This window comes from Monodelphis domestica, chromosome 3 (assembly GCF_027887165.1).
Source record: "Monodelphis domestica isolate mMonDom1 chromosome 3, mMonDom1.pri, whole genome shotgun sequence".
Lineage (NCBI taxonomy): Eukaryota > Metazoa > Chordata > Mammalia > Didelphimorphia > Didelphidae > Monodelphis > Monodelphis domestica.
Window position 1 is genome coordinate 458,289,552 of NC_077229.1, and position 12,522 is coordinate 458,302,073.

Below are 12,522 nucleotides of genomic sequence, written 5' to 3' on the forward strand. Positions count from 1 at the left end.
GCTATGAAATTACTAAATTAGCACCTGAAAGTTTTTGTTGTGGTTCTCCTGTTGTTTCAGTCATGTCCAACTCTTCATGACCCCATTTGGAGTTTTCTTGGCAAAGATACCATTTCTTTCTCTAGCTCATTTGACAAATGAAGAAACTGAGGAAAACAGGGGTAAGGAATTTGCCCAGGGTCACACAGCTGGTAAGTGACTAATGCTACATTTGAACTCAGGTCTTCCTGACTCCAGGTTTGGTATTCTATCCATTTGACCACTTAATATTTCACCAATTCAGCTCTAAGAGGTAGAAGCAAAAAGAAGATCTTTGGGTTTCAGGTTCATACATCCTACTTTCATCATTCTTTATCCCAACAATACTCCTAAAACAAGGTACTTGAGGGAAACAAGAGAGTGGCTGTTGGAGATAAACTTCATGCCCAAATCTCACAGAATGGATTTTTCCTTAAATTCACATCTCTACTATCTCAAAAGAACAACTGATGCAATGGGTTTCAAAAAGTCTACTCCATCCTTTGGATAAGAAAACTGGATTCCTTGATAACTGGGCACATGAAAGAAAATGCTTATTGCTTCTTTTCAAAGGATCTTCTATATCTTAAAAAAAAATCAAATATGACTGCCTCGGAGGTAACTGTCTGTAGTACTCTTCCAACTTCTAACCCCATTCCATGAGAAACTTTGGAGGTTTCTATGTTTATTTTTCCATGTGCAATCCTGTTATTATTATATTTTTTTTATTTTTATTTATTATATTATATTATAAATAAATATTTATATTAATATATATATATTATATTATTATTATAGGGCTAACTATAGTCCCTTAAACATTCTCTGGGGGCTTTCCTGGCTTTGCACATGCTATTCTGTGTTTAAAATGCCCTCTTCCCCATTATCCCCTTGTCTTCTCTACTCCCCAGAAGTTTGATCCTACTCTAAGACTTTTAAAATTCTATCTCTAATGGCAATTTCCTCCTGAAATCTCTCTTAATCGTCCAGTTTGTGTAACTTCCTTTCATGTATCATGCATAAAACTTTTTCCTATACTTTCATTCCTCCTATCATTATAAACACCTTGAGGACAAGGGCTGTCTTTTGCCTCTTTTTGTATCTCCAGTACTCAGCACAATACCTGGAACACTGTAGGCTATTAAAAAATGCAACTGATAACACTTAGGTATTATTCTGTAGTATATCTGTGTGCATGTCTATGTGCTCAAGTCATATACTATTAGTAAGTACATAAAGGCAGGAGCCATGTCTTAATTGTCATACTTCTTAGAGTGCAGTATGGTGCTTGTTTCATAAAGGTGCGTAAAATTTATCGAATTAAACATCCTAGAAATGCTAGACCTAGTGCAAAACTGGAAACTAAGAACCAGTAAATAGAAAGGGATCTCAACTGGATTCCTTATCTACAGATAAGTCCATTTTTAACCCATCTCCCCAATACCAAAAATCAAATATAAATCAATATTGATAGCCTAGGATAGAACTTAATCTTTTTCTTTAAATTAAAAAAAGCAATTGCCCTCCCCAATGCCAAAAAAAATAAAAACCCTATGCAATAAGCTTTCCTCAAATGCTTCCTGACTGCTCCCTCCCCTCTAAATTGAGAATAGCTGCCAACACAGTCACATTAGTTTAGAGATGTAATTTTTTGTATAAAAGATTTTATTTCCATGACTTTCTTCCCCCTTGAAAATTAAGTTAAAAAATGGAAAGCAAAACAAAACAATGTTCTACAAATGATAAAATTTCATACTGTTTCTGGATATATCCAAGAGAAAAAATGACATGTTTTTTTCACTTTTTAAGAAGTTTTGCTGAAAAGAGAGACTAAGAGGAGGACAATTTTTAATTTAGAAGTATTCTCATACAATTTTCACTAACTTTTAAGTCAAAATGAGAAATGAAGTTCTTTAACTGCTTTAAAAAGCAGTTACTTACTTAAAAGTAAGGTCCTTCTCAGATTTGAAATTTATTATTTCTATCAAATGCTTTGATACCTTTGAACACACAGTACAGATCTGGAAGAAATAACTGGGCAACCGAGGTTTCAAACAGTAGAAGATAATAAATGCCCAAAGAATCCATATATACATATGTTCATATCAACATCTGAGCAAAAGTTTTATTAAATTTTTAGTCTAGAACCTGAAAACACAAGAAACCCAATTAAAATAATTAAATGTGTCACAAGTTTTTGAACTCTATTTTGAAACTGACTGAATTTCAGTTGCAATAAAGAAATTTTAAGTATATCCAATCATGAGAATTTCCCTTTATGCCTTCTCCTTGAAGACCCCAAAAAAGTAACTGCACTCAGAGAATGCATAAATTGCCTTTTTATGACTTACTGAAATTCTTTTGTTCAAGCTTAGAGCAATTTGTATTGAATATTTTTTTACAATAGAGAACATTGAATTAATGGATTTGGTATAGCTCAGTACTTACACACACACACATATATATATACACCAGTTACATATCTTTAGATAACCAAAAGATATCAGACCAAGTTGTCAAAAAAAACCCCATTTATATGGGTCAACTGATCTTATTTCCAAGGTTAAAAAAAATCCCCCCCCCCCCCATTTGAATTTCTGGCAATGAAAACAAATATTTTGTTATCTGAGTCTTGAGGTCCAAATCTATGAAACATTAAGAATCACCATTTCACAATTGTTCTAATTAGTTCACCTCATCTTTCAAATGTTTCTTGAGTAGCAGGTTTTTGAATAAATGCTTAAGACATATATAGATCCAAATGTCATGGAGAAGTATCCTAGTAAACTTTCCTGATAGTTTTTTGCTTTAACTGAGAACATCTGTAAGAATTCATATCTTTTATAATGGATCTGAAAACAATACTTTTTTCATATAATACATACTTGCATATACAATCTTAACAATTTTCCTGTCTATGTACTGCACAGACTGACTTCATAAGGTTGGAAAATATAGTAAGCTGCAGATAAAACAGTACAAATTGAGATGGCCAGGGAAAACATGTTTAAAGCATTATTAGACACAAATGCAATTTTTGTGAACATTTGTATAATATTCAACCATTTTTCTCAAATTAAAAAATGTGTTATAGAAATATACGATTTTCCCCTTAAATCACACAGAAAGGAACTTGAACAATCATTTACCAAGTTTGCTTTCAATTGTATGCAATAGAAATACCTCCTGTAGATCAAAAAAAATGCCATTTACAGAATGCCACTATAGTGGCAAAACTATAAACAAGGTAGATCATTATATAGATATCACTCTATTCTGGTATTAACAGTTGCATTTTAGTTATTTATAGAGAACAACCTTGGTCCATTAACACATATAATTGAGAACAGCAGCCAGGAGTCTTTCAGTCAAGGTACGCAGCTGAAAGGATCAATAATCACTCTTCCCATTGTTTTCTGTAGGCAAGTCCTTTATCTATAGAAATCTGACAGCAATTAAATTCTGGCATTTTACAGCTACTGGATGAATAAGATGCTGAAAGCCATTACTATACAGCACACTGCTACATAGGGACTCTTTCGTTCACCTGTTGGGAGGGGAAAAAAAGAAATATTAAGGTTTATTTTCCTTGATTCAACAGGCATTTATTGAGTGCTTAACATGGGTACAGAATTGTAACAGGCACTATGAAGGAAGGAATACAAAAGTGGAAGACCTCTGGCTGGAGAACCAAAGGATAAAGCCTGTGAAAACAACAGAGGCCTAAAACAGTAGTTAGTATTTATGCAGAATTTTAAGGATTGCAAAGAATTTCGTGTGTTATTTCATTTGTTCCTCACAATCTTGTGAGGTAGGAGCTAATAATCTTTGTTTTAAGGATGAGAAAAAAAATGAGACAACAAGTGATTACATGATTAAGGGTAGTTAAATGCTAAAGGTTATACACATAATAAGTGTCAGAGGCAGGATTCAACTTCAGGTGCTATTCACTAAAAGCCCAATCTTGTAGCCCCTACATATACACAAATGCTATAAAATCAAGAAGGAACTGCTTTAAAACAATTTTATCTTGTATAAATTTTTTAGAATTATTTCTTATTGTATTTGTTTTTCTTTTCAATATAAAAAGCCCTGAACGTTCATAATCTATGTTATATTATAGTTTTTGATATGTTAAGAAGAAAAGGCACAAATAACTGCAGTGGAGCACAAAAGGTTCAAGATAAATAAACAAGAAAGCTCAAGCCATTAAATCAGGGTTAATGAATCACAAAACTACTTGTAAGTACCAAGAAGAATCTAATGCTAAGATATAAGGAGAAATCAATACATAAGAAAAAGAATTTTAAAAATATGAATGACTTCCTGGTGGAGAAGGATTATTTCCCATGGGAAATATAAGCACATATGGATAATAAGAAGCATGAAGGTAGTTCAATTTAGCTATGTTTTTTAGACAGATGATATTGGGGGAAAAAAAAAGCTCAGATGAAAATGCAAAAATGACACACAAATCAATCTTAGAAACAATAATTTGTGCTATTTTCTATTAATTTATATACCAGAAATACCAAGACCATCTTTATGCTAATGAGTATTTGAAGAAACTAGTGCTTCAGGTACTAAGAATATATGCTTGTTGTTTTGGGGTAGCCCTTACATATTCCGGGCTAAAAGTTGTCATGATTAATTTTTACCAGTCAAAGAGATAAAGACCTTAACTTTGAGTTAAGAAGTCTAACCTTTTCCTCAATTTCTTCCTTAATTCCCTGGCACTGGTGGCAGTCTATACTTTTAAAGATCCTGAAAATTGTGTAGGGGCTTGGCATTAAGAGACATTAAAAGATGTTTTCCATAGTACTGGTAAATAGGACTTAATATTCAAAACATCCTTTTTTTTATTTAGCAAGTTTAACTCACTACTGCCTCTGGGAACAGTCAATCTTTATCATCTTATCAATGAAAAACCCTTAGGCTGTTCACAAAAGTTTTCTGAATAAACTTTACTTCCTTCAGACGGAAGTGAGCAAACATCTTTGTTCTTACTCAATTCATAGAATGCAATAGAAATGTCTAAATTTTGAAGTAAAATCTTAGTGATATAAGTTTTTGTTTTGTTTTGTGAAGGGAAAGCAGGAGGAATGGGTTGCTGCCTTAAAAAAATTTTCTTCTGTCTTAACATTATTTGAGGCTGACACCTAGGATTATTGGTTAAAGCAGAGTTTCCAATTCTACTGATTAACTGAAAACTTTTCTTAAAAGAAACAAAAACCCTATGGGTCCAGTATTTTCAGAAACACAAGGAAAACAAAAAGATCCTTGAATAAGCTGGCCATTCACAGGCAAACAGATTTCAGTGATAGATCCCATAAGCAAGACTATCACACACTGTTATTATGGCAAGATACTGTCGTCATATGGTACAAAGTTATATTAAACCTCAAACTGAGGAAATTAATATTGTCTGCAATTTTCCATCTGTTGGAAATTAATTTTTGAGGAAGTTCTTTTCTTCCTCCTCCTCCAATTCTGAACATTATAATTTGCACATGGGTTTTATTTTTCTGCTCTTAATTTTCTTAAAAGAAATTGCCATGTACCACATAAAATTAAACATCTTTTAGCTGAACTTGGTAAGCACGTTACAACTTGACCGATTTTAGGTCTGTACAAGTGAATGCCAAACAGTTGTAATGTGATGTAAAATGAGAGGATATCTGGATTGTGCATTCTCTCTCACTTAAAAGCTTCCTTGTTGGTTCATGCATTCCAAGTGGAAAGAAGACATCTGGTTGAAGAAATAGAATTTTGGTACCACCATTTCTAAACCATTTCTTAAAACAATAAACTGTTCAATTTCAGAGTACCAAATATTAGGTGAAGGTAACAACATAATTCAAGAAGAAGAAAATAATTCCCATTAATTTAGTATTATACTTTAACATTACATCCATTTTGCAGATGATATTTCTGAGTCACAAAAAGGCTTAGTGATTTTTATGATGGTCACAGCTAATGAACTGAGCAATAATTCAGGTATTCTCACAGCAAATACAGTTCACTATACCACACTAACTCTTCACAGCTAAAAAAGATATGGAGAAAAGGGACTGGGTGAGAAAACTAAGACATACACCTAGAAATCACTAACAGAAAAAAGTCAATTATAAATTGGGAGTTTAGAAATGAATGTTTCTAATGTCCAGAGTATTTCACAGATCTGTAAATTCATTGATAAGGGTAATCCCTTCTCTGGATACAATTAACTAATAATCACTGTTTAAGTGCTTCCAAAGCGAAGCACTTTGCTAGCACTGGGGCAACAGAGAAAATGAAATAAGCTCCTGTCCACTAGGAGTTTGTATTCTAATGGAACTTTTTAGATTGATGACAGGAAGACACATCCCACAAATAGTAAAAATATTCAGGGTAGAACTTTTTGTGGTAGCAAGTAATTGGAAACTAAGTGGGTGTTCCAATAATGGAATGACTGGATGACAAGATATGAAAACAATGGTATATTACTATGTAGTAAGAAGCAGTGTACATGAAAAACTAAGAGAAAGCAGAGAAGAATATGGACAATGAATGAAATTAAATGTGAACTGACTATAAAGTAGAGTAACTCAGGAGAAAGGATTTACACTGGTTCCAAAGGGCATATCTCTCTTCTCTAGGTGGTGGTATAGATACTGTATATGCTGTCAGATATTGAGAAGTGATAGGGTGGTTTTGTTTAACTGTTTTTTTTTTTGGAAAGAAGAGTTCTAATAGGGCAGGGAGAGGTGTGACAAAAAGCATCAACATAACTTTTTGACTTTGCAAACAGACAACTTCTACTATAATTTAGCATTTTCTTGGTAAACAAGACCATTATTGAGAATACTATATTATCTGTATTAATACTGTCATTAGAAGAAACTGGGATATTTATGGCTCTGTACCCCTATAGAGAATGCATCTAGGTTGCTATTCTGCTCAGCTGCTTTTCCCTTTCATCCTGTGGTAGTGTGCTCAGAACCACTCAGTTCATCTTTACCCTTCTCCGTGCTTTTCATTTCACCTCCCGAGTCCCTCCGAAGCTTGGCTTTGCTGTCCATAAACTGTCTTTCAAAACCTTGACTACTAATTGAGAATATTCCTTATCATTAATTCTACCTTTATCTTCTTTTGGTTATACTGAATGATTTTTTTTTGTTTGCCCAAGAAAAACTCTAGACATTGAAAAATGTAAATTGCTATCCTATTTTTCAGTTCTTAAGAATCATATCATACCAGTCTTGAACTATGTCACCTTTTAGTTTCTTTTCTGAGGCTAGATGTTACATCATCTTTTAATTTTATTTCTTGATAGTTTTATTTTTTAATTTAAATTTTCAGCCTCTTCATCATTAATCCTCACCTCAAGTGTCTCCAAGTATTCCACATCTTCCAAACAAGGAACAAAATTTAGATAGTCAAAATTGTGGCATTTTATGTGAGGGAATTACATTGTTGATTCTAAAACATACCATAAAGCTAATTTAAAGCTTACATGTGAACTCAGATTTCATTTAAACTTTCTCCCCCCAAGTCTAGGAACATTAAAAAAAAAAAGGAAAAAATTGTGGTAAGAGTTTCATTGACTTTGAGGAAAATAAAAATATAAATGAAATTATATAAGAACACAATATTTCTAAATATATTTCTTATGGTTATAAAATGCAGAAATCTTGTTTTCTATAGATGACTGAAAAACAAGTTAAATAATAGTCAGTTGTATTAGCTTAGCTGAAATGGTACAATAATTCTTCAAAAAACAATGTATAAATTATAGCAAATGATCTTTTCCAATGAAATAACATATTTTTCATCTTTAGAAAAATAATCTAAATGGGAACTTTGAAGACTAATAAATACCAGGTAAGAAGGTAGAGTTTGCCTAGTGAATTAGTTGATAAACTACTGAATTTTCCTACTTTTCCCTGATGTTTCATCACAGAATGTTAGAAAACCAATATTCCCATACTATAACAAAAATGTATGTAATTCAAAATAGCATGTAATAGGAAACAAATTAATGAAAAATAATAAACTATAAATGTCTGATTTTTTTGCTGTCATTAATAATGCTTTATAGGACTGCTTGATTTTTATATGAACTGGAAAGACCTCCATGAACTGATGTGGAGTGAAATGAGCAGAACCAGAACATTATGCACAGAAAGTGAAATGTGGAATGATTAAATATAATAGACTCTGCTACTAATAGCAAAAGCAATGATCAAGAACAATCCCATGGAACTTGTGAAAAAGAATGACTATGGGAGTAGATATACAAAATACCCAGTATGATTTATCACTAGATTATATGGGTATATGATTTGGGGATGTGGTTTTTAAAAGATTATTACAAATGTGAATAATACAGAAATCGATTTTATGTAACAAGACATAAAAGACATGTATAAATCAGTGGAATTGCTTGTTAACTCTGGGAGGGAGGGAAAGAGGGGAGGGAGAAAACATGAATCATGTAACCATGGAAAAATATTCTAAAAAAAAAAATCTACCACACATACACACAAAAATAATGCTTCACAAGATCAGATACGCCAAGTTAGAAAAGATGAGGCCCACTGACTCTATCAATGAAAAATTAGCGCATAGCCTAATTCAAAAAGTCAATTAAGAAAGAATTTTATGGAAATTTGAAAACTCTTACAGAAAAGTACCAAACTGGGAAGCTGATGACTTTTGTGTGCATATAATATGAAAAAGCTGATAAATTCCAGCTGAAGGATGTATAGGAAACAAAAGAGACACTTACCGATTCTGGCACACTTCCAAAATATACCCAACAGTCTGTATATGATAAAGGAAAAAAAAGTAGATAGTGAATACTGATAATAGTAAACTATTCCCCCAAGTTAATTTTTCCATGTTGGTATGATGAATTCATTAGGAACTAACCTTTCACCTCTGGCTACTTTAGTTTGAGTCTTAAATTTACTCATTTTCCATTTATACACGGAGCCAAAAAGCCGTTTCATATAAATAATCTTTGTGCAAAAGGTCAACTTCAAGGTAAATTAATATAGCAGAGTGGAGAAATTTTCATACCAAATCATTAAGCTTCAAAGGCTTTGAAATAGAAAATTTATATCCTAATTTAAATAAAAATCAATTGAGAAAACTATAAATAATTTTTTAGATTTTATATAATAAAGAAAAGGAAGTTGACATTTTAAAAATTCAAAAGAAATTAATCTTATAGAATGTAGTGATATTTAATTCTTCTACAAACATGAACTCTAATTCAAATATTTGCATACCTAAGACAATTTTTTCCCCAGGATTGGTAATTGTTTCTCTCTCACTCCTAAACCAATTAAAAGATATATGTAGTACAATGGTTATTTATTAACACTATCTTTTAGTTTTTATTCAATCAGAAACATTCAATTTAAGGGAAAAGTAGCATGTGGATTAAGTGATTACACACACAAGTTATTTGGTCAGGATTTGTGATTTCACTAGTGTAGTGAAATGACTCTATACATGTATATTGGAAATTCATTTGAAAAGAATAGAAACAATAGCAACAAAAAACAAAACAAAATTCCAAACCCTACATATTTATATATAGTAGTTCACATTAGTGATTTATAGACATTATCTTGGAGATATGGGGAAATGCTTTGGCCCTTGACAGGTTAAATGAATTGCTCAGGATCTCATAGTTGGTTTTGTGTCAAGAGGAGGTCCTTCCAACACTAGGCCTTCCAACTCCAAGGCCAGTCCTTTTATCCATAATGCTAATTCTGTTCCCAGAGAACTTAAAGCACTTTAGAAATATGAAAAATTAGGATAAGGATGAACTCACTGTAGTTCTACATACATATATTATTATACACTGAGTACATATGCATATATGAATTTTGTATATGTAAACTGCCAATTGTTATAAGTAACTTAATTCTATAATTGACTCACTTAAATATAATTTAAAAAATCATGAATGTCAAGGAAAAAAAGCCTCTTAATTTAGAGGAATACACTAGACAAAAATATTAATGTAGGCTGATATTTCATGGGTTGATATTGACAAAGTAAGAACCATTTTATTAGTGGAATGAAAAAGCAAAAGGTACCCCTGTAAAGCTCCATGGTACATGCCAAATCAATCAGATCACCTCAAACTTCATTCTTGGTGAATCTAGGTTTGGATTATTCATTTATATAAATGTATTCTTTGGCTTATTTTTGTAATGACTAATTTATTTTAAAACAACAAATTAATGAACAATATGTAAATAATTTAAAATGTGTAAAACAAATTTTAAACACACCTCTAAAAAGTCTAGACACAAAAAGCCAGCATTGTCATTGACTTTACTAAATATAAAGTGTGGCTTTTAACTACAAAACTGAGGATAAGATTATTTTATGTATACTATTTACCAATTATCAGATCTTAAAGAGAAATGATAGCTCTTATTCACAGAAATGTACAGAACTCATTACAATCAACAAAGAACATTTATGAAGTGCCTATCACTTTGCTAGGCAAGAGATACAAGCAAAAGTCAAAGTATCAAGGGAAACAACTTGGGAAAAGGCACTAGAATATGGGGGTGGGAGGTGGGAAGGAGAAACCAAGAAAGGTTTCATGTAGAAGGAGTACTTAAATTGAGCCTCAAAAGAAACTAAGAGTTCCAAATGAGCAATGAGAGAATTCAAGAGAGAGGGGACAGTCGACTTTCCAATCCTTCCTTCCACTTAAAAAAAAAAATGTAACTTTTACTTTGCTTTCTTTTGGTTAACAAGCCTGGAGGTTAGAGGCAGTAGGTTGTAGATGGGTGGCAATCAACTAATCAGGATGCCAGGACTATGATATAAGTGAAGAAGGGTCTCCTTCAAGAAAATTGCTTTCACAACTATATGGCTTTGAAGTATATTAGAATAAGTAGATACTTGAGGCAAGGAGACCAATTGGGGGTTGATTACTGCAGTATTCTAAGAGGTGATAAAGAGCCTCAATTATGGTGGTGTGTGAAGGCAGAAAAGGGGACTGATGCAAGAGAGGCTATGAAGATTTGACTTCTGATTTAATACAGCAATAAAAATGAAAAGTTGAGGATGATACTAAAGTTGATTGGAAGGATGCAGTGATGTCAACAGAAATATGAAGTCTTTAAGATGGGGAGGGGGGTCTTAAAAATCCAATTGTCTATTGGTGATGAGAGTAGTGAACAAGAAACACTGGATAAACAAATCTAGCAGTTAACAAAGATGGTAATTGAACTTAAGAGAGTCAATGAGGTTCCTGAACATATCAAGAGAAAAGTGTGCAAGAATGAATGAATGAATATTGGATACAATTAGAAAAGGTAAATTAGTCCCTACTTTCAAGAAATTCTCATTCTAATGGTGATAGTAAACAATACATTTAGAAGACTTGAATAGTAAATCAGACATAAAAATAGCATGGTTTTTAGGGTATACACAGCAAAGCAGATGGTAATACAACTTGTTTAATGTTGGTTGATTTTGATTTGATAAAATAATATCAATTTCTGATGTCACCATTTGACAGCACCAAAGACCTTGGTGGCAAAAACTTTTTTTTTCCTCCTAGTTTTTCAGTATCTTTTCCCCTAGATTGACTGTATGTGAGGATCCCTGTAGGTACCATAATGACTTTTTTAAGTGTTTTTTTTTTAACACATTATCATTATATATGTTCTGTTGCATTTTTATTATTTGTTAAATATTTCCCAATTACATTTTAATCTGGTTGGGGCATCAGGGCTGCATGTTGGGACACCTCAGGTAAAGGTGATAGCAGTAGTTTGACTTGCTTATTATTACATGGGCCTCTAGATTCTCCCTCAGCATACTTTGAAGTACAGTCACAGTAAGGGGTATGAAATGAATTACTATTCAATAAGAGACACTGAGATGGAATGGCAAAAAGTACAGAAGAAGCAACAGGAAAAAAAAGGGTCACAAGAACCCAGATGATGAAATATCTATGAAGGGATAGTTGATAGTATCAAATGCGCAGAGAGGTCAAGAAAGATGAAGACTGGGAGAAGGCCATCAGATTTGGCAAGTAAGAGATGAATAAGAGGAGAAGTAGAAGCAATGAGTATATGCAGATTTTTCCTCCATTTGGTTGAGATGGGATAGTGAGATAAAGGGAAAGTGAGAAAGGAATAAGAATTTATTAAAGGCCTACTATATACTAGGCACTGTGCTAAGCACTTTACAATAATATAATTTGCTCCTCACAACAAATCCAGTGAGGCTGGTATTATTATCCTCATTTTATAGTTGAGAAAACAAAGGCAAAGAGAGGTTAAATGATTTGCTCAGTATCGCACTGTTGCCTTTAAGGCTGCATATAGGATAGTAGCTTTAGGTTTTTTAAGGAATAGGGAGATGTGGGTTTCTTTGTAGGCAGCAGGGAAGGCCTGTGTGTGTCTGGGTTCCAAGGTTCTGAGAGATGAATTTTTTAGCCTTATCCTGCTCAGAAGGAGGCCACTACACCACTTCTCA

General features: G+C 32.7%; 1 protein-coding gene across 1 annotated transcript in view; it reads right to left on the minus strand.

Annotated features, from left to right (window-relative positions):
• Window positions 1–1,849: 1,849 nt before the first annotated feature.
• TMEM167A (transmembrane protein 167A) overlaps window positions 1,850–12,522 on the minus strand; it is a 31,935-nt gene continuing 21,262 nt past the window's right edge. The window contains exons 3-4 of the mRNA XM_056824613.1: window positions 8,789–8,823; window positions 1,850–3,565 (exon numbers count right to left, since the gene is read on the minus strand). Of these exons, the coding sequence (XP_056680591.1) occupies window positions 3,495–3,565; window positions 8,789–8,823 (106 nt within the window). The 3' untranslated portion in view covers window positions 1,850–3,494. The remainder of the gene's footprint in view (window positions 3,566–8,788; window positions 8,824–12,522) is intronic.